General features: G+C 36.3%; 1 protein-coding gene across 8 annotated transcripts in view; it reads left to right on the top strand.

The window, feature by feature from the left end:
• The window catches only part of PIK3C2G (phosphatidylinositol-4-phosphate 3-kinase catalytic subunit type 2 gamma), a 374,898-nt gene that overhangs the window by 333,826 nt on the left and 18,015 nt on the right, over nt 1-23,057 (top strand). For all 8 annotated transcript variants that reach the window (XM_021092290.1, XM_021092292.1, XM_021092289.1 and 5 more), the window contains one exon: nt 6,086-6,180. In XM_021092290.1, coding sequence (XP_020947949.1) covers nt 6,086-6,180 — 95 coding nt within the window. The remainder of the gene's footprint in view (nt 1-6,085; nt 6,181-23,057) is intronic.

Genomic DNA, 23,057 nt, shown 5'->3' with positions numbered 1-23,057 from the left:
ATTAATTCTTCCAACCCAAGCGCACAGAATATCTTTCTATTTCTTTGTGTCATCTTCAATTTCCTTCATCAAAGTTTTATAGTTTTCAGAGTATAGTTCTTTCACCTCCTGGTTAACTTTATTCCTAGGTGTTTCATTCTTTTTGATGCAATTTCAAATGGGATTTTTTTTTTTACTTTTTCTTTCTGATAGTTCATTCTTAGTATATGAAAAAACAACAGATTTCTGCGTATTAACCTTGTATACTATAACTTTGCGAGATTCATTTGTTAATTCTTATGGTTTTTGGGTATAGACTTTAGGGTTTTCTATACAAAGTATCATATCATCTACAAATAGTGACAAATATACTTCTCTCCTTACAATTTGGATGTCTTTTATTTATTTTTCTTGTCTGATTTCTGTGTTTAGGACATGATGTTAAATAGAAGTGGTGAGAGTGGGCATCCTTTTCTTGTTCCTAATTTTAGAAGAAAGGCCTTCAGCTTTTTACCATTGAATCTGATGTTGGTTGTGGGTTTGTCATAAATGGCCTTTAGAATGTTGAGATATGTTCCCGCTCTATCAACTGTGATGAGAGTTTTTATCATGAATCAGTGTTGCATTTTGTGAAATTTTTTTCTGCATCTAGTAGGATGGTCATGTGTTTTTTATCCTTCCTTTTGTTAATGTGGTATATCACAGTGATTTGTGAATGTTGAAAAATCCTTGTGTGCCAGGGATTCTTCCTTTTTCTCTGAGTGCATTCACAGGGGCAAAGATCCAAGGCAATCACTTTTCTTCTCTTTCTGCCTGATTACATCTGTATCTTTCTTAAAGCCTTGGTTGTACAGGAGTACTTCTGCCAATTTCCATTTGGTTTTCAGTGAGAATTGTTCCACATGTAGCTTTTTTTTTTTTTTTTTTTGGTCTTTTTGTCTTTTTAGGGCCACACCCACTGCATATGGAGGTTCCCAGGCTAGGGGTCCAATTGGGACTATAGTCACTAGCCTGTGCCAGCACCACAGCAGTGCGGGATCTGAGCCAAATCTGTGCCCTACACCACAGCTCACGGCAATGCCGGACCCTTAACCCACTGAGCAAAGCCAGGGATTGAACCCACATCCTCATGGATGCTAGTTGGGTTCACTAACCACTGAGCCATGACAGGAACTCCTAATGTAGGGTTTTTTTTTTTGATGTGTCTGGAAGGTGAGCTCCACATCCTCTTACTCCGCCATTTTGATTGGTCTCCAGCAGATTTATTTTTAACTACATAAGCTAATTCTACAGTTCATAAACAAAGAAAAGTCATGAAAACCCAGCAAAAGCAGGGCAAAGGGGTGAAATTAGCCCTATCCGATATAAAAACACATTACAAAGCCTCAATAATTAAAACACTGTAGCATCAGTGCATAAAAAGATGAATAGGTGAGACGTAACAGAATGTCCATAAATAGAGGTAAATATATCCAGGAATTTAATAGGTTGCCAAACCAGTAAGAGAAAACTCAGTAAATGATGTTGACATAGTATACTTCACACCATATCCCAGAATAAATACCAAATGAATAGAAAGATTTTAAATGTAAATAATTAAACCATATATAGGACAAAGAAGACATGGAAAAGCCCTTTTTAATCTTGGAATGAGCTGCCATAGTTATGACTACAAATTCAGAAGCTGTAACAATTCTGCATAATATAAAACACTCTAGTAGAGTTCAAAAAAGCAAATATAAATGACAAAATGAATGAAATATTTGCAATCTATCACAGACAAAAGCTTGTTAGTTAACATGTAACCATCTCCTATAAATTAGTAGGAAAAAGACCAATGACCAAATGGAAAATTATGTAAAGAATACCCCAAAAAAAATTCCATAAAAAAACCCCAAAGTATAAGTGGCCCTTAACCAAATGAAAAGATCTGCAACATCACTGATAAGGAAAAATGCAAATTACAACAACCCCAATACCATGTAAACTCATCAGATCAGCAAAAATTCAAAAGCTTAATTAACAAGCTTGGTTACAAATCAACAGGCACCCATATACACCTGGTGGTAATGCAAATTGGTACTACCTCCATGGAAGGCAATTTGGCAATGTTTACCAAAATTCCAATGTTAACATCCTTTGACCCAGCAATTCTGTTGTTGAAATTTATCCTATGATATTTGTGCACAGGTACAAAATGATACACATATAAGGTTATTCATTGTAGTATGGTTCATAACAGCTGGAAAACATTAGAAACAATTCACTTGTCCATCAATGGGAAAGTTGTTAAATTATGGTATTTCCTCAGGATGGAATAATGTGAAAGTATATTTAAAAATAAGCTTTGTATTATTGATACGAAAGTATCTCCAGGATCGTTGTATGGAATAGTAAATATGATATTCCTTTTGGGGAAAAGGGGAAAGAATAAAAATTCTTATTCATATTTGCTGATATGGAGAAGTTCTGGAAATATATATATCTCTGGAGGGATACAAGGAAAACTAGTAAGATAGAAATGGGAGAACTGGGTGGATAGCTATTAGGAATGGGAGGAAGACTTTTTACTGTGTACTTTTAAAGTAAATTTTCATTTTTGAATGAAACGAATATATTATCATCTGAAAGTTAACTTTTGAAATGCTATTTTTTAACATTAATGGACACATTATGCATAATAAACACTGCATTAACTGCTATAGTGCTGTATATTCAAGCGTTTCAACACTGTCTTTGGATCAGTAATATTTTAACAGTTCTTAGGGTTAGTATAAATGGGTAGATTAAGCATGATCAGTTCTCATCATGGCTCAGTAGTTAACGAACCTGACCAGTATCCATGAGGATGTGGGTGGCTTAAGGATCTGGTGTTGCTGTGAGCCGCGGTGTAGGCCATGGTGTAGGCTGTGGTGTAGGTTGTCGTGGCTCGTATCTCTAGTTGCTGTGGCATAAGCCAGCAGCTATCGCTCAGATTGGACCCCTAGCCTGGGAACCTCCATATGCTGCTGGCACGGCCCTAAAAAGACAAAAAAAAAAAAAGTCTGATCAAATCCCCAGAATAAACTGAAGCAGAAAATCAAAATATTCTAGCATCTTCTTGTCCACATGAATATTCTCAAAATTCTCCCTCTCTGGGTTCTTCATTTAAATTCCTAGCCTTAAGTTATTGACCCCTTGTTGCCTCTTTACATCACGATATTTAAGAACACAGGCTTTGGAGATGGTTTGATCCTGTATCATTTATTGTCTGCATAAGCTTGGACCAAATGCCTGTTTCCTCATGTGTAAAATGGAGGTAACACAAACTATAGATTTGCTGTGAAGGTTTAGTTTATGTACATGAAGCTCTTAGCCCAATGTTTGGCACACAATAAGAATTCTAGAAATACTAAGTACCTCTGTTACCACATATTGACTACTAAGACTCCCTAGTGGCCTTCATTTTCAGTGGGGTCTGAACTCTGACATGTTCTGATTACTGATCGTGCATGAGAGGTTTAGGATAGAATATAATCTTCGGTCAGTTCAATTAACAGTTCATTTCAATTCAATTCAGTTCAGTTCAATTCAGTTAACAGTTGTATGGTTACTACTTAGACACTCAATCATTAAGTTATAGTAATTTCCTATCTTTGAATTAATGCTCCTCTAATTAAACATTGTTTCTAATTAATAATCCTTTCATTTTATAATTCAAAAACAATATTCACTGTGCATCAGAAAGTATCAGCATTTTTAGCATGCTCATACCAAAAGTTCAACTACATTTTTTAAATTATGAAATGTAATTTACCCAAGTACTATAGTCAGAATTATCTCATAGTTATCTCCAAGTCACAATGTCACTCATTCATGATTGAGTTATTTTATGGAAAGATATTTTAAGGAGGAAATTTTTTATTATATTTACATTTCAGTTTTAAGAATCAATGTCAATTTTAATTTTTTCAATGTCAATAATCCACATTAACAATAAAATTAATTAATGTTACCTATTTACAATGTATGAACTATTCTAATAAACATGTAAAAGGCTTTGGGAGAGGAAACATACTCCTCATGTTTAGTTTTCTTTTTTTTTCTTTTTTCTTTGTCTTTTTTATAGCAGTACCTGGGCTATATGGAAGTTCCCAGGCTTAGGAGTCGAATCAGAGACAGAGCTGCCTGCCTACACCACAGTCATAGCAGCACAGGATCCAAGCTGCATCTGCTACCTACGCCCTACGCTGTAGCTTGTGGCAACACTAGATCTTTAACCCACTGAGGGTGGCCAAGGATCAAACCCGCATCCTAATGGACGCTGTATGGGGTTCTTAACCTGCTGAGCCACAATGGGAACTCCTCAGATTTAATTTTCAAATGTTAGGATTAGAGACCTAAGACTGACTATCAGAAAACAACCTGAACCCCAATGAGCCCACAACAAAACATTGCCAAATTCCTTGTTAATAATATATTTCTTCTTTCTGAATTCCCGCAGAGAATACAGAACCAGAGATTACCAAGGGAAATAATAGAAGACTGTGAATTATGCTTAATCCTTGGGCTATAAACCGGAAATTTTTAATTAAAAAAACTAAAGCCCTCATTTTAATATTGGAATGATGTAACTTGAAAGAAAAATTGAAGTTACTTCTGTCATGAAATAAGTATTTAGTGCAACATTATGGAGCAAGCACTGATTTATATATCTCTTGGGGATATAGGGGGAAAATTAGACCTAAGGGAGAGTATAATCCACTAAGAAAATTGAGACATGTATGGTAATAATGATGATATAAATATTAAGTGATAAGGGCTGAGCTAGGGGAGTTCAGAGGGAAGTGACCACAGAAACTATTTTGCATTTTAATTAGGCTGTAGAGAAAGGTAAAAATTCAACTTGGAAGAGAGCACTTCAAATAAAGGGAGTAATATGAGCAATGACTGGAAGGAAATAGCAGAGTGTGTTTATAGAACTGAACGTACAGACTATGGTATGAAATAATAATAATGGGAAATAAACAGATTTAATGTGAAAGCAATGAAGCTGAGAGATTCAGGTTTTTGTTTTTTGGTGGTTTTTTTTTTTTTTTTTTTTCATAAGCAATGGAAAGCTATGAACTGTATTTTGATTGAAAGAGTAATTTTATACAAGTTGCCCTAGGAAGATTATACTGGTAATTGTGTAAAACACTTTTGGGTTCTGGGGGAGGGGAAGAGAAAGTTCTAGTAGTTCAGACTCTGTGTAGTACAGAGTCACACATCTGTACTGGGTGCAGTGGAACTAGAAAGGAAGAGATGAGTGTAAACATATGGAGTAATTACAAACATTTATGGAGATATTACATTGTGAGAACTTTTGAATTTTATCAGTTAATCATCTCAACTATCCTAAAGTAGATGTCTATTACCTCCGTTTTACAGAAGTCGATTAACTTAGTCATGATGATACAGTCTTAAGTATAGCGCTGGAACCTGCACCCAAGACTCATGGACTTCTAAAACCAACACTTTCGATCTCTATGCCCTCAAAAACCTAAGCTCAGGAGTTACCATTGTGGCGCAGCAGAAAGGAATCCAACTAGTAACCATGAGGTTGACGGTTCGATCCCTGGCCTCGCTCAGTGGGTTAAGGATCCAGCATTGCCATGAGCTGTGGTGTAGGTCACAGATGTGGCTCAGATCCTGTGTTGCTGAGACTGTGGTATAGGCTGGCAGCTGTAGCTCCGATTGGACCCCTAGCCTGGGAACCTCCATATGCCATGAGTGCAGCCCTTAAAAAAAAAAAAAAAAAAAAAACGAAAAACAAGCTCATTGTCCTGAACATTGAGGAGAAAATTGGAGCCAAAAATGACACTGAGGTTTTAAGCTTAAATAATCAGGTATTATTTAATGGTATCAATCAACACAAAACACAAAATCTGAGGAGATAGAATTGGTTCAGAAAGATTAGTCACAAGTCCCATCTTCATCAACACAGTTTCCTGGAGAGTATTATGGTTTCAGCGTGATCTGAAGAATGTTTCCTTCGCATGTTATTCATTGGTCCTGTTTTAGCCTTTACATATTCAGTTTATCTTGTGATCCAGTTTAATTCACTGAAACTCTCCTTTTTTATCAGGTGAGAAGTTTCCTGACAAGAAACCTAAGGTCCAGCTAGTCATATCCTATGAGGATGCGAAGCTGACCATACTTGTGAAGCACATGAAAAACATTGTGAGTTTATCTTATCTAATAAGAAACATATAAACCTACATTTAGAAATCACTTTCTTCCTTTAAGCACTTAATGTCAACATTAGTGAGAGGAATGGGGCCAGCCACCAAGTTTAACTGAGGAACAATGAGCCAATTACCATGTTCTGCCTCGGTATGACTGTGATCCTTAGCAGGAAAGGCTATAAAATATTTCAATGGGAAAGTCGTAGAGTGAAAATTGGATTTTATTTGAAATGAAGCATTAGGACAAAGCCAGTGAAAGACCTTTGAAAAGGCAGGAATAGCTAGAGTATTAAAAGCCAAAAGAAAAAGAGCTAGATCCCAGGAATTTACCTCTATCTCATCATGCTGAGCTCTGTGGAGGATTGACTCATCTCTGAATAGTGCCAGCATCTTCTCTGTGAAGCCAGGAACTCTTCGTGTTTTTCCACAGATTCCCACTGAGTACCCTGAGTTGATGCCACTAGAACAGTTACCACATTCTGATGTAATTGCTCAAGGATATTTCTTTTCCCTCAAAAAGTAGTAATTTTTTGATGACAGAGACCCCATCCATCATCCCCAGAATGCAGAATAACAATAGTGGTTAGCTTCTAAGGAAATGTAAAAGCTTCTCTCTCTGCTACACCCACTCTCCCTGAAGGTGGGTCAAGTCAGAGGCAAGGATGGCAATTGGGTTGTGTCATAAGTAAGAGAAGGACTGTCTGTGTCACAGGGTAATTGACTAAAGGTCTTAATCTGGGTGCAATAAATAGGCAAGAGTAACGCTGAGCTTCACCAGCTTCTCTGGTCTTCTACTAAACCAGCAAAACAGGTCCTTCACATGGCGAAGCTCCCCAGGAGACTCCACTGGGAGAAAGTTAGAAGCACTACTTGGGCTCTCTCCTTCATGCATACCTCTCAGGATGCACTTGAAAGGACTTAAAGAAGCAAACTTTTCTTAGCATGACCTGCATCTGGAACACACTGGAACTTAATCAGTATTTGTTCACTGAATAAATGTTTGGCATAATTTTCAGGGGATGCATCCTTTACAAATTAAGTATTAGCCAGATATCTAAGGATGTTTGTTTGTAAATCTGTGGTTTCACAAATCAGCAGTTTTTATAAGAGCTGGGCAAATATTATTAAATGTGTTTTTGTAGAATTTTACTCACTAAAATAACTATATTCAATTGTTTTTGATAAGTTAATCATATTAAATGAGAAAAACAGTTATTTATGAAATTCTTAGGCTGGGAAATGAAGATTCAGTTAGATATTATTTACAGCAAAATTGCATGTTCATGGACTTTAAGCATCTATATAAATATACATGATAAAATAATAAGACTATTAAGAAGTAGTGTTAATCAATTAACAGAACTTACCTATGTGTATGATATATAATTGTTAGCTGAAAATAGCCCTCTTGGAAACTGTATATTTATTTCATTAATTTCTTTGCTCGAAATATTTTAGAACATGTGTGTTGACATTCCTTTTAGATCTGGCATATAAGCCACACAGTAAACTTGTTGATATTACTCAGTAGTCATGCCTGATATTTGATCAAAAGCAGTATTAACCAACTTGGTCACCCATTTTATTAACCAGATAAGTCCCCAAATTACTTTTGGCAGTTTTCAAAAATGCATTTTACATTCAGATGAAGTTACACTACCAGTAAGTATATTCTACACAAATGTGATGCAGGATTAAGGCAGGGAGTAAGTAAGACCAAGAGTTTAAGATTTAGATCAAGGTATGGGTAAATAGAAAATGAGCAGATGAATCCCACAAACACTTAAAAACCACTTAGGGCCGCTAGAGCCTGTACATTGCCAATGCCCTCAGAAAGATGTTAATAATGAAGTCAGGCCTCCTGCTGGTTCTTCTCTTCTCCCCAGTCTCTTACCATTGCCCCAACATTCATTCCTGGATCTCTTCTTTTTTAATTTCTAGGCTTGTGGCTTTAAGTACCACTTACATGTCTTTGTCTTCCATATTTATGATTCTAACTTGAAAGTCTCCCTAAAATCCAGAATTATATCTACAACTGATTATTCAACAACTCTAGTAGAAATTCGGTAGGAGAATTCCCGTTGTGGCTCAGTGGGTTAAAGACCCAGATTGTCTCTGTCTCTGTGAGGATGCAGGTTCGATCCCTGGCCTTACTCAGTGAGTTAAGGGCCTAGTGTGACATAGGTTGCAGATGCTGCTCAGATCTGGTGTTGCTGTGGCTGTTGCATAGGCTGTATCTGCAGCTCCAAATCCATCCCTAGCCCAGGAGCTTCCATGTGGCACAGTACGGCCATAAAAAAGAAAAGAAAAAAAGGAAAAGAAGGAAATTCAATATATATCAAATCAAACTTCTGATTACTGCCCCCCTAAACCTGCTCCTTTGGCAGCCTGTCTTACCTCCTAATAGCACATCATCCACTAGTTGCTTGGGTTAAAGTCCTTAGCGTCCTTTTGACTTCTCTCACAAACTACATCCGATTTATCAGCAAAATCTGTTAGCTCAACTTTCAAAATAAATCCAGAATCCCACCATGTTTCACCTCTGCTGCTACCACCATTGGTCTAAGCTGCCATCATCTCTCACTTGAATTATTCCTGTAGCCTCTTAACAGATCACCCTGCTTCTGCCCTTATTTCTTTTTCATCTCTTCCTACCATAGCATCCACAATATTCCTTTGAGAATAGAAGTCAGATCCTGTCATTCCTCTCTCATATCCTTCTGGGGAAGGAGTCTCATATCACTTACAGTGAAAACTAAGTACTGGCCCCTTGATGTCTCCAGCCACAGACTCTTCACCTCCCTCCACTCCAGCTTCAGTGGTATGTTTTTTTCCTGTGCCTTTTATTTGGCCAGCATGTTTCTGGCCCAGGACATTTGAACCTACTACTCAGTTTATCTGGAATGCTCTTTACCAAGCCCACGCCTCAAATTTTCCATGGTTGAATCTCACATGTATTTTTACTATCACCTTTTCCATGAGGTCCTCTCTGACACCCATATATAGAACACAAAACCACACTTGTTGGTTGGCACTTCCAAACTTCCTTTCCTACTTTATTTTTTTCTCTGTTGCCCGAGGGCTAAAGCAAGTTTAAGTATATAGTAGATACTCAATGAATTGTTAAATGAAAAAATGTTAAATTTCTTCTAATGTGGACAACTAAGAACTAAGATCTTTTCACCTTCCTAAATCATAACAAAGTTCTCACACTGCATTTTTCACAGCTTTTTAAAAATATTTTATTTCTTCTGCTTATCTGAAGTCAGAGATAACATTGTAATGTAAATGACAGAAAAATCTATAAATTTTCAACATTTTCTTTGCTTATTTTAAGTTTTAGCTAATTGTTATTTACTTTTTCAGTCTTTAGTATCTTCACATGCTTGAGTAATCAGACTAAAGAAGTTGTGCTTGCTTTTATTTTAATATTAAAATGAATTATTCTGCCTGCAGTTCTATTTAATAGTAAGTTTGATGAAAAGAATTGTTTATCTTATATTAAATCTTTGAAGCTGTGCTCTAAGAATTACTTCCCTCCTGTGAATTCACGAGCTAAAACAAAATTGCTAAATTTTTTTCCTTTCAAAGCAGCACAATATGATTTATCATAGTGAACAGAGACTGACAATGTAATGCAGTTATTTAGAAGCTTAGCCAAGATTTTTTTTTAAAATAATACTTCAGTTTATATGACAGAGAAACATAGAAAGTCATTTGGATTTGAAATATATTTTGAAATCTTTCTAGCACTTTCCCATGTAACCATTTTACAATGCTCTCTTCCATTGATTTCTGTGATGTCTCTCTCTACATTACAATGTCTCTCCTGGTTTCACGGATTCCTCTAGTTTTGTGTCATTTCTAAACTCTTTTCTTCTACCTGCTCCAGAATAAGAAGCATTCCAGAAGGTTCTGAAAGTAATCAGTAGCGATGCCAGACTCTTCTGAAACTGAGTATGTTCACACTATGAGGGTCTTTTACTCTGTAACAAATAATAAGTCATTTCAAATAAGGCACAAACCATGTCAGGGAAAGCAGGATACATCTCAAATGGAGTGGGGTTTAATCTTTCATAAAACACAAAATGGCAGAAAATGGTTACTTTATGAAAATTAGCAAGAGAGAGAAGTAGTCAAACACAACAAGAACCCAGGCTAAACACACATACACAGACACACACACACAAATTTTATTACATTTTATTTTTTATTTTAAAATTTTATGATGTATTTTAATATGTATGTGTCATCTGGCAGTTCTTATTTTTACCTTTTATTTTTAAATTTTTTTTTTAATTTTTGGGGGCTATGCCCGAGGCATGCATAAATTGCTGGGCCAGGGATCAAACCCATGCCACAGCTGTAACCAGAGCCACAGCAGTGAAAACACTGGGTTCTTAACCTGCTGAGTGACAAGGGAACTCCTGGGGGTTCCTGTTTTTAAAATCCACACCCCTGGATGCACCTCCCAGTGACTCTGATTCTGTAAGTGTGGGTTAGGATTTCTGCACCTGCGTTTTACAGGCATCTCCTACTCTCGTGGATTCCTCTTCTCTTTCACTTCCAGACTTGTTTTCTTCTCTTCTGCTCCCACATATGAGTATTACAGAAGGTTCTTGACACAAGTGTTCATGGACCACACTTTGAGAAACATTTCTCATGGGAGCTTACCCCATAAATGGTACTCTGCATGCAATGGGAGTTCTGTCCTTAGCACTAAATGAATTGCGGTGCTCACGGAAGTACAGGAAATAACACATAGACTTGGTGAAGGTAACAATAGAGGGTTGTGAAAATAAATCACAGATGGTGGCAATATTTGTCATATAGAAACAACGTTCTAAAAAAAAAAAGAAAGAACAACGTTCTATGTATCCTTTTAAAAACGTCCAACTTCTCACTCTGCAACCATTCTTTTCCAGGTTTCTTTGATCATCTGTGCAATTATTACCCTGAGTTCTTTCTCAGGTAGTGTTCTTCTGCGTCACTTAGTTCTTCTTCTGGGGTTTTATTTTAATCCTTCTTTTGGAACATGCTCCTCTATTGCCTCATTTTTATTTGTGTAGCTGGTAGGTTGGTTATGTTTACTGATCTTAGAGAAGTGGCCTTTTATGGATGTCCTGTGCATCCCAGCAGCACACTCCCCTTTTAGCTATATGCTCTAGGGGTGCCTCCTATGTCGGCTGTGTTGGTCCTTCTCTTGTGGGGGGATGACTGCTTTGAGCAATCTGGTAGGCCTGGTTGGTCCCTGGTCCAGTTGGTTCCAAGACCCTGCCTTATGCAGAGGCTGCTGGTCACTGCCGGACTACTGGCAGGCAGAGCTGGGTTCTAGAGTCTGGTTGTAGGGCCCAGGAATCCCAGAGCTGATGTCAGATTGCTGGTTTGGAGAAATGAGGGCGAAGATTCCCAAAACACTTGGGTATGGGGTCCTGAAGCTTGTATTAGCCTGTTAGTGGGCAAGGCTAGAGCCCAGCTGGTCCCAGAACAGGTGCTGACCAAAGAGTTTTGGCTGGTTCATGCCCACTGCTGTGTAGAGCCAGTTCCTGGGCCCTCTGGTGGGCAGGGCCATGTCCCTGGGTGACTGTGGGCTCGGGGGACATAAGACAGCCTGTCTGCTGCTTTGTTCCCTCCTAGTTAGTTGCTTGGCCTGAGACATCCCATTACTGATGCCTGAAGGCTGTTGGGCAGGGACAGGGTTGGATCCTGAGACTAATAAGTTAGAGGGAGGATTCCAAAATGGCACTAACCAGCTAGTTGTCCACATGGTAGAATAAGCTCCCCAGTGTCTGTCATCAGGCACTCAGTATCTGTCATCAGCTCATCAGGGTGAGCTGCAGTTGCCTCTTGCTTCTCCAGGAGACTCTCTGAGTCCTTAGGTAGATCTGAGCCAGGCTCATTTCAAATTACTGCCTCTGATCTGAGTCCCAAAGCATGTGAGATTTTGTGTGCACCTTTTTAGGCAAAGAATTTCTGTTCCCCCAGCCCTCTGGGACTCCCAAAAGTAAGCCCTACAGGCCTTCAAAGCCAGGCATTTTATGGGTTTGTCTTCCTGGTGCAGGACCTGCAGGCTAGAGTGCCCAGTGTGGGGCTTAGACCTCTCACTCCTTTGGGAGAACTCCTGCAGTTTTAATTATTCTCCTGTTTGTGGGTCACTCACCAAGGGGTATGGGACTAGACTATACAGTGACTCCTCCCTCCTGCCTGTTCTGTTGTGGTTGTAGATCTTTTCTGGTAGGTTCAGGTCTTTTTTTTTTTTTTAATTTTTATTTTTTATGGCTACACCCATGGCATGTGGAAGTTCCCGGGCCAGGGATTGAATCTGAGCCACAGCTGTGACCTGAACCTATACCACAGCTGCAGCAACACCAGATCCTTCAGCCCACTGCGCTGGGCTAGGACTTGAACCTGCAGCTCTGCAGCATTTGGATTCTTAACTGCTGTGCCACAGCAGGAACTCTGGTTCCAGTCTTTTTAATCAATGGTTGTTATGTAAATAGCTGGAATTTTGGTACACCCATGAGAGTAGTTGAGCTCTGGGTCTATCTACTCTGTTATCCTGGCCCATCAAACTTGTGCATCCTTTTAAACTAACTTGGCTAAGTTTTCTGTCTATCCCAATTCTTTTCAATTTTTTAAAATCTAGATTTTTAGAAGAAATTTGTCATTACCCCACCCTAGATGCACTTTACCTAAATAAATGTCAATTTCTTGATAAAGGGTGATTTTCTAATAATAATTAGCCCATCAATTGTATTTGGCTTGTATTCCATGAATAAAAAGTTGTTCTTTCAGAATTGACCCAGCATGACATTGATCTCCTGTTCAAAGAATAAGATGCAAAGCAAAGAAAGACTAGTGAAGGATACCCAGCCCAGACAGATATTTTATTGTGTTTCATGATATTTTTAACCAAAGAAACATTAACCCTCAAAGATTACCAATTATTTCTTAATGAAACCAACCATAAATTGTTCTATAAGCCTATGATAACTGGCATGATAATGTTAATTGATCTCTTTGCAACAGCCACCATCTTCAGCTAATTCTTCTTTCTTGAACTTTTCTGTTCTCAGGCTTTCCATGAAACTTCACTGTCTGTACATTCTCAAAATCTCTTCCCAAGGCTTCCTTAGCTCTTGGAAATTTAAACTAGATAATGTACATAGTGGCTTAATAGTTGTTGACTTCATCTTTAGCCCTTAAATGTGAAGATTTTACAGTACTGAAGGATATAAATCTTCAAACTAATTTCCTAAGATATTTTACTCAGTCTTGAGTCTTCAAATATTATGTGACTTACTCCTAAATTTTTATCTCTACTTTTAATATTTCTCTAAACTCAATTTACATATTTCCAACTTCCTGATGGGCATTATGCTTTGCTATCTTGCCATCTCTTTAAACTCAACAATTCTAAGTTATTGTCCTCTTCTTTTCACTGAAACCAACTCTCACTGTGAACTATTTATTTCAAAACAGTACTGTACCATCCTCAAAGTAACCCCTGATTAAAAACGTATTTATATTTTCTCTACTTTAATTCATTCTAATACTCCTCATCAACAAATATTTTTAGTTTTCTATTACTTTTATTATTGTCAAAATTTGATGCTATATTCTGTTAATTAATCTATGGATTATTTTGGTTGATTGCAGTGATATCCCTTCTCTTATTTTATACTCCTCTAACCTATTCTACCTAAAACATCATTTTCATAGTATCAATAAAATTTTTAGAGGCTCTGTAAATTTCAAATTCCTTAACCTAATATTTAAGATACTACACAATCGAGTTATAAACTACCTTTTATGTCAAACATCCATGATACAAAGCTTGTATTATATTCTAAATGGTTCATTCATTTTTGGCCAAACACACGTCAGTCATTCTAGCTGATGTGTCATACTTCTACCTCCCTTCTGTTTGCCTTCTACATCCAACTCCGATTCTAGGCTCAGCTCAAATCTCTCACCCTCTCTGAAGCTCCTGGTGATCCTTCCTTCCTTGACGTCCCATTACATTCACGGTATATACCATCCATTTGATATTCACTGCTTTATCCTAGCTCTTGAAAGTATTATCATCTTGGTTCGTCCAGTAGTTTCAACTGTATTGAAACTAGACAATGTACATAGTGGCTTAATAGATGTTGACTTCATCATTAGCCCTGAGACGTGAAAGTTTGGCAGTACTCAGGATTTTAACTCTTTAAACTAATTTCTTGATTGCAAAAACCGTGGGAAATATATTTTGTATACTTTATAGTACTTGCACAATACTTTGTCCTTAATGCATGTTTGTTAAGTAAGTAAATGTTTGCATAAGTGTATGTCACTGTGAAAAATAGCCACAACAAAACCAGTTTAAATTAAGCTATATTTATAATTGAATAGCTTTTCTCTGTGAATTCTACTGTCTATAATAGTTGATACTAAACTGATAATGGTCAAGTGACAAATATTTGATCATCATATTTGTTTCAAGAATAAAGTGATTTCCTGCTGAGCATTACTCCACTAAATATTCAACAGCACTGGACACTCACCATCTCCCTAGCTGACACAGTCATCAATTGATAGGTCACCACATGATGTAAATTTTATTTAATTGCTCTCTCTTCTTATTGACGGCTTTGTACCCTAATCTCTATCCCTTATCTAAATCTCCCTCAATTCTACATTTTAACTTTATATATATATATATATGCTAGGGCCCTGACATTGGTTCTCTTAATTTCGTTCCTTCTTGAATATTCTGAAATCATACAATGATATCAGCATCATAGTGGCAAAATATGTCCCTCGTTTTGTCTCCTACTCAACAACAAAAGTTTACTCTCCACCCACAGACAAACGTGGGGCTCAGCATCATCCACCAAGGGATCAAGGAGGAGTCTCACCCACCTATGCTTCAGAAAATAGACACACAGGCCTCAGTCCCAGCTGAAGACCCTGCAGTGGCCTGGGAACTGACTTCTGCCTCTCTCAGCCTTGGCCAGGAGCTCCTGGAAAGCACTGTCTTAGATAATCATTCATGGATAAAAGAGCCTTTGTGGAAGTCCATGTTTGCAAAGAAGTCCCATCATGCTGTTGTAGCAAAAAATATGAGTTTGGTCACATTGAAGTGGGAGGTAGTAAAGATTGGAGGACTGACTGCCACTTTAAAAGAGGAAGACAGCAATGCAAAACTTCAAAGAACATGAAAAATCAAGGTAACAAATTACCACCAAAGGATCATAATAATTTTTCAGTAACTGAACTCAAAGACCTGAAAATCTGTAATTTACCTAATAGAACTCAAAATATCTCTTTAAAGGAAACTTGATAAGCTACAAAAAAAAAAAAGCAGAGAAAGACAATAGAAAAAGGAAACGATACATGAACAAAATGAGAAGTTTAACAAAGAGAAAATTTTTAAAAAGAACTAAATGAAGATTTTAGAGCTAAAGAATATGAATGAAATGAAAAAATTCAACAGAGAGCATCACCAGGAGAGTGCATCAAGCAGAAGAAGAATCTGATAGGAGACAGGAACTTTGAAATTATCCAGTCAGAGGTGGACAAAGAAGAAAAAAGGAAAAGAGTGTAAAAGCCCATGTCATCTATTGGAGTTCCAGAAGAAGGGAGGGAGAAGAGAGCAGAAAGTATGTTTAAAGAAATATTGACTGGGAACTTCCCAAATCTGGGGGAAGATGTGGCTATTCAAGTTCATGAAGCTCATAGGTCATCAAATAAACTCGACTTTTAAAGAGATCCTCTCCAGAATACAGTGTAATAAAACTGTCAAAATTCAAAGACAAAGCGAGAATCTCAAAGGCAACAAGAGATAAAAAGCTGGTAACTTACAAGGGAACCCTCATGCAGTTATCAGTATATTTCTCAGCAAAAGCCAGGAGAGTGAGATCATACATTCAAAGTACTGAACTAAAAGAAATGCTAATCAAGAATACCTGGCAAAACTGTCTTTCAGAAACAAAGAAGGGATAAAGACTTTCCCAGACAAACAAAAGGTGAAAGATCTCACCACCACTAAACCTTCCTTACAAGAAATTCTGAAAGGAGTTCTTCAAGGTGAAATGAAAGGATATTAATTGGTAACATGCATATATTTTCATATATATACACATTTTTCAATGTGTAATCCCAGGTAAAACATATAGTCAAAGTTAGAATACTCTAATACTGTAATATGGTGGAGTGTTAACCACTTAATTCTTATATAAAGGTTGAAGGAAAAGAGTATTAAAAATAACTATAGCTTAAGCACACGAAAAAATGCTCAACATCACTGATTATTAGAGAAATGCAGATCAAAACTACCATGAGATATTACTTCACACCAGTCAGAATGGCCATCATTAATAAGTCCGCAAATAACAAATGGTGGAGAGGATGTGGAGAAAAGGGAGCCCTCCTGCACTGTTGGTGGGAATGTAAGCTGGTACAACCACTATGGAAAACAGTATGGAGAACCTCAGAAAACTAAATGTAGAACTACCATATGACCCCAGCAATCCCATTCTTGGGCATATATCTGGACAAAACCTTCCTTGAAAAAGACACATGCATTTGCATGTTCATTGCAGCACTATTCACACAAACCAAGACATGGAAACAACCCAAATGTCCATTGACAGATGACTGAATTAGGAAGATGTGGTATATATATATACACACAATGGAATACTGCTCAGCATAAAAAGAATAAACTAATGCCATTTGCAGCAACATGGATGGAACTAGAGACTCTCATACTGAGTGAAGTGAGTCAGAAAGAGAAAGACAAATACTACATGATATCACTTACAACTGGAATCTAACATATGGCACAAATGAACTTTTCCACAGAAAAGAAAACCATGGACTTGAAGAATAGACTTATGGTTGCCAAGGGGAAGGGGGAAGGAGTGGGATGGACTGGGACATTGGGGTTAATAGATGCAAACTATTGCCATTGGAATGGATAAGCAATGAGATCCTGCTATTGTAGCCCTGGGGACTATGTCTAGTCACTTATGATGGAGGATGGCAATGTGGGAAAAAAGTATGTGTACATGTATGTGTAACTGGGTCACCATGCTGTACAGTAGGAAAAAAAATGTATTGGGGAAATAGCAATTGATTACAATTAAAACATAAAAATGATTTTTTTTAAAAAATGGAAAAAATATAGCTAAAATAAGTTGTTAATGAGTAAGCAATATAAATAGAGGTAAATTGTATCTTAAATAACATAAAAAGGAAGAGTAAAAGGGTGGAGTTTTTGATTGAGGTAATCAGCATAAATAGACTATTATACCTATAAAATGTTTTGTGTAAACCTCATGGCAATCATGAAGCAAAAACCTACAGTAGATTCACAAAGAATAAAGAGAAAGGAATTAAGGCATACCATGTGGAAAATCCTTAATTCACAAAAGAAGGTTTCAAGAGAGGAAGAAATAGGAAACAGAAAACAGCTAGAAAACAATAAGATGACATTAGTTAAGTCTTTATCTATCAGTAATTACTCTTCATGTAAATGGATTCAATTAGCCAATCAAAGGACATAGAGTGGCTGGATGAACTTAAAAAAAAAAAAAAAAGACTCAACCACATGCTGCCTTTGAGGCACATTGAGCTTTAAAGACACACATAGGCTCAAAGTAAAGGGATGAAAAAGAGATATTCCATGCAAATGGAAAACAAAAGCAAGCAAAGGTAGATTTACTTATATCAGAAATAACAGACTTTAGCCAAAAAATGGTACCAAGAGACAAATTCATTATATAATGATAAAGTGGTCAATTCCTCAAGAAGATATAAGAAATATAAATATATATCTGCCCGACATTGGTTCACCTAAATATATTAAGGAAATAGAAACAAATCTGAAGGGAGAAATAGACAATATAATATTAGTAGGGAATTCAAAACTCCATTTACAACAATGGATAGATCATCAAGAAAGAAAAACAAGAGGAAAATGTGGGGCAAAAGTCTTGGCAAATTTAAGAAGATAGAAATCATAGCAAGGATCTTTCAACCACAATGGTATTAAACTAGAAATCAATACAAAGAGGAAAAATTGAAATACACAAATATGGAGCAATTAAACAACTCATTCCTGAACTATCTATGTATAAAGAAGAAATCAAAAGAGAAATCAAAAAATACCTTGGGGAAAAAATGGAAACACAACATAATGAAACCTATAAAATGCTGTAAAGGCAGTCCTAAGAGGGATGTGTTATAGCAATATATGCCTATATTTTAAAAAAGAGAAGATCTCAAATAAAGAACCCAACTCTATCAACTAGAAAAAGAACAAACTAAGCCCAAAGTTAGCAGAAAGGAAGAAATAACAAAGATCAAAACAGAAATAAATGAAATATGAGAAAAATAATAGAAAAAATCAGTGAAACTAAGAGCTAGTTTTTTGAAAAGGTAAACAAAAATTGGCAAACTTTTGTCTAAAGAAAAAAAGAGAGGTTCAAATAGATTAAATCAGAGGTGAAATTGATACCATACAAATGCAAAGGATCAGAAATTATGAACAATTATACACCAAGTTGGACAACCTAGAAGAAATGAATAAATTTCTAGAAACATAAATTTCCAAGACTGAATCACAAAGAAATGGAAGATCTGAATAGGCCAATAATAAGGAGATTGAATAAATAATTAAAAACCTCCCAACAAAGAAAACACTAGGACCAGAAATTTTCCCTGGTGAAACCTTCCAAATTTTACCACCATTTACTATCAATCCTTCTCAAACTATTACCAAAAAAAAAAAAGAAAGAAAAGAAAAGAAATGGGAACACTTCTGAACTCATTTTATGAGGCCAGCATTACCTTGATACCAAAACCAGACAGTAACACTAAAAGAAAAGAAAATTGTCGATGTCCCTGGTGAACATAAATGCAACAATCCACAAGAAAATATTAGTGACCTTAATTCGACATTTCATTAAAAAGATTATTCACCATGAACCAATGGGATTCATTCCAGGTATGAAAGGAGGGTTTAGTTTCCACAAAACAATCAGTGTGATAGATCACATTAACATAATGGAGAATAAAGATCATATAACCATCTCAATAAAGGCAGAAAAGACACTTGACAAGAGTCAAAATCTACTTATGATTAAAGTCTCAACAAGGATGTCGAGGAATGTACCTCAACATAATAAAGGTCATATATGATAAGTTCACAGCTAACATCAAACTCAAAGGTGAAAAGCTGAAAGCTTTTCCTTAAAGATCAGGAACAAGATAAGGATACCCACTCTCACCACTTTTATTCAGTTAGGCAAGAAAAAGAAATTAAAAGAATCTAAATTAGAAGGGAAAGTGTAAAACTGTCACTATTTGTAGATGGCATGATATTACATATAGAAAATCCTAAAGACGTCATCAAATAACTGTTAGAACTAATAAACGAATTCAGCAAAGTTGCAGGATATAAAATCAATTCATTTCCCTCACTGCTCTGTGATGTCTTTCATAAGCTGGCATGACAAAAATGAAAAAACAGTTATCTTAGGCCACATCTTGCTAACAAATTCACAGAATAAATTGTGGCAAAGCACAGAATAAATTGTGATAAAGCACAGATGTGGTAAAGATACAGTTCAAAGATATCGTGGCTTGATGATGAGATGCTGAGTACAGTTTGTTGGGAACGAGCTTGGCTGTACCACTGTTAACTGCTGAGGGTTCATGCTACCTTTGTCATCTTGCTGCAAAAACAACAGCAACCAAAACAAAACAAAAAAACACTGAACACTGTTTTCCCTTTTCCCTTTTACTTATAAAAGCAAAAATCCTCTTTGGATTTCTTTCAGTTAGCAAAAAAAGGTGTTAATGTATGTCTCTTGTAAAAGCAAAGCAGCATAAAGCAAACTTCCAAAAAGCAGAAAATTCCTATGTATAGAAATCACTTGAGTTTCTAATAAAACAATCCCATTTGTAATTGTATTCAAAAGAATTAAAAACCTAGAAGTAGGGAGTTCTCATCATGGCACAGGGGAAAATAATCCAACTAGTATCCATTGAGGATGCAGGTTTGATCCATGAGGATGCACCTTTCTCAGTGGGTAGGTGATCTGGCGTTGCCCTGAGTTGCCGTGTAGCTGCAGATGTGGCTTGGATCTCGAATTGTTGTGGCTGTGGCAAAGGCCGGCAGCTGTAGCTCTGATTCGACCCCTAGCCTGAAAACTTCCATATGCCTCAGGTGCGGTCCTAAAAAGCAAAAAAAATAAAAATAAAAAATAAAACTAGAAGTAAACTTAACCAAGGGGGTGAAAGACTTGTACACAGAAGGCAATTAAAACATCAGAATAAATTGAAGACAAAAATAAATGGAAAAACATTCTATACTCATGGATTGGAAGAATTAACATTATAATAATGTCCACACTACCCAAAGCAATCTACAGACTCAATTAATATTGAATCAATCCCTATCAATATTTCAGTGGCATTTTCCACAAACTTGGAACCAAAAAAAGACCCCAAATAGCCAAAGCAATCTTGATAAAGAACAAATTTATGGCAAATAAGCTAAGAATATATAATAGGGGGAAAAAAACACTAATAAATGGTGCTGGGAAAACTAGATAGCCATATGCTAAAAAAAAAAAAAAAAAATGAAAATGGACCACTGTCTTTTACCACACACAAAAATTAAGTCAAAATGGATTAAAGACTTGAATGTAAGACTTGACACTATAGAACTCCTAGAAGAAGGATAGAAAAAGGCTCCTTGACATTGATCTTTGTGATGATTTTTGGATTTAACAGCAAAAGCAAAATCAGCAAAAGCAAAAATAAACAACTGGGACTATATCAATATAAAAAGCTTCTGCACAGCAAAGTAAACCAGCAACAAAATGAAAAGACAGCTTACTGATTGGGAGAATGTATTTACAAATCATATATCTGGTAAAGGACTAGTATCCAAAATATACAAAGACCTCATGCAACTTAGCAAAAAATAAATAAATAAATAAACGATCCAATTAAAAACTGGGCAGATGATCTGAAAAAACATTTTCCCAAAGAAAACATCCAGATGGCCAACAGGTACATGAAAAGGTGCTCCATATCACTAATCATCAGGAAAATGCTAATCAAAACTACAAAGAGATATCACTTCATATATAGAACGGCTATGATCGAAAAGACAAGAAATATCAGGTGTTGGCAAGGATGTAGAGAAAAGGGAACACTTGTGCACTGTTGGGAATGTAAATTGGCGTAGCCACTATTGAAAATAGTATGGAGGTTCCTCAAAATATTTTTAAAAAACTACCATATTATCCAGCAATAATATTTCTGGGAATTTATTCAAAGCAAATTAAAATGCTAATTCAAAATATGTGTACCTCCATAGTCATTGCAGCATTATTTTCTATGGTCAATATATGGAAGCAAACTAAGTGTCCATACTGGACAAATGAAGAAAGAAAATGTTGTATATCCACAAAATGGAATATTATTCAACAATAAAAAAGAAGAAAGTCTTGTCAAGTTTGTGACATCGTGGATGGACCTTTAGGGCATTATGCTAAGTGAAATACACATATAGACAGATAAGAGGGTGGATAGATTGATGGATGGATAGATAGGAAGATAATCCTAGTGTAGGTTGTAGCTAGCAATCTCTGGCTCATATATTAAACCTATTAATTTATATTATATTTAAACATATATATTAAACCTTTAATATATTAAACCTGTAATCATATAACCAAATGTTTTTCCAAGTGTTATTGCTAAACCAAGTTTTTCTTTTCTTTCTTTTTTTTCTTTCTGCTTGTCATGGCCACACCTACTGCACTGGAAGTTCCCAGGCTAGGGGTTGAATTGGAGCTGCCGGCCACAGCCACAGCCACAGCCACAGCCATGCATCTGCAGCCTACACCACAACTCACAGCAATGCTGGATCTTTAACCCACTGAGCAAGGCCAGGGATCAAACCCACATCCTCATGGAAACTAGTTGGGTTCATTACTGCTGAGCCACAACAGGAATTCCTAAAGAAAGATTTTCACATCCTGGATTTGCAGAGTGAGTTTTCCAAACCCAAAGGAAGAACTTGATATTTAGTCTATTTTCTTAACATTATTAGATACAGCCAGCCCTTTATAACTCAGTCCTGATTATCTGATTTGGCATGTTGGCCATAATACTCAGATTGTTGACACCTGAATATCATATATCTATATCTTTATTTAAATAATGATAAAACTGTTAAGTTAGTCAGTATCAAGGCAAATATGTGAGGTATATGGGTAAAAATATTCTTATATTTTACCTCTCAATTACTAGTTTCTGCTTTTTGTAATCTTTCCCATACTATCAGATACAAAATCATAAATCTAATCTTTCAGTATTTCAACTATTCTTCACACTTCCTTAACAATCAATAACAAAACATAGTCTCTCTCACTTATTTGTACAGTTTTCTCAGCACCTGAGGTAGAGGCTAAGGGTTAGGAAATTGAAATAATTTAAAGTGGTTCAGTTTAAAAAAGAAAGAAAGAAAAGGCTTAATTACCAAGTAACTCACAAACAGTTCTTCAGCACTTGCTATTGAGTAGATTGTGAAAAATAAATGAGGTTTAATGCCTTACTTGTTATATGCTATTAAGAGTGAGAAATGGAAAAATTTTCCAAACTTCACAAGACACTTTAGTGATAAAGTTTGAAGCCCTAATTAGAATTCTGGATGTTCAGAAGTAATTCAATCGTTTATATTGAGTCAGAAGAATTCTATCTGCTAGACTGTGACTTCTCTCTAATTGTAATCTACATTAAGTTGAGGATTAAAATTTAAATACACACACACACACACACACACACACACATATATATAAGATG

Source organism: Sus scrofa, chromosome 5, assembly GCF_000003025.6.
Source record: "Sus scrofa isolate TJ Tabasco breed Duroc chromosome 5, Sscrofa11.1, whole genome shotgun sequence".
In the NCBI taxonomy this organism is placed as follows: Eukaryota; Metazoa; Chordata; class Mammalia; order Artiodactyla; family Suidae; genus Sus; species Sus scrofa.
The sequence above is the reverse complement of the archived record's forward strand: the minus strand, read 5'-3'. Positions and strand labels throughout refer to the sequence as shown.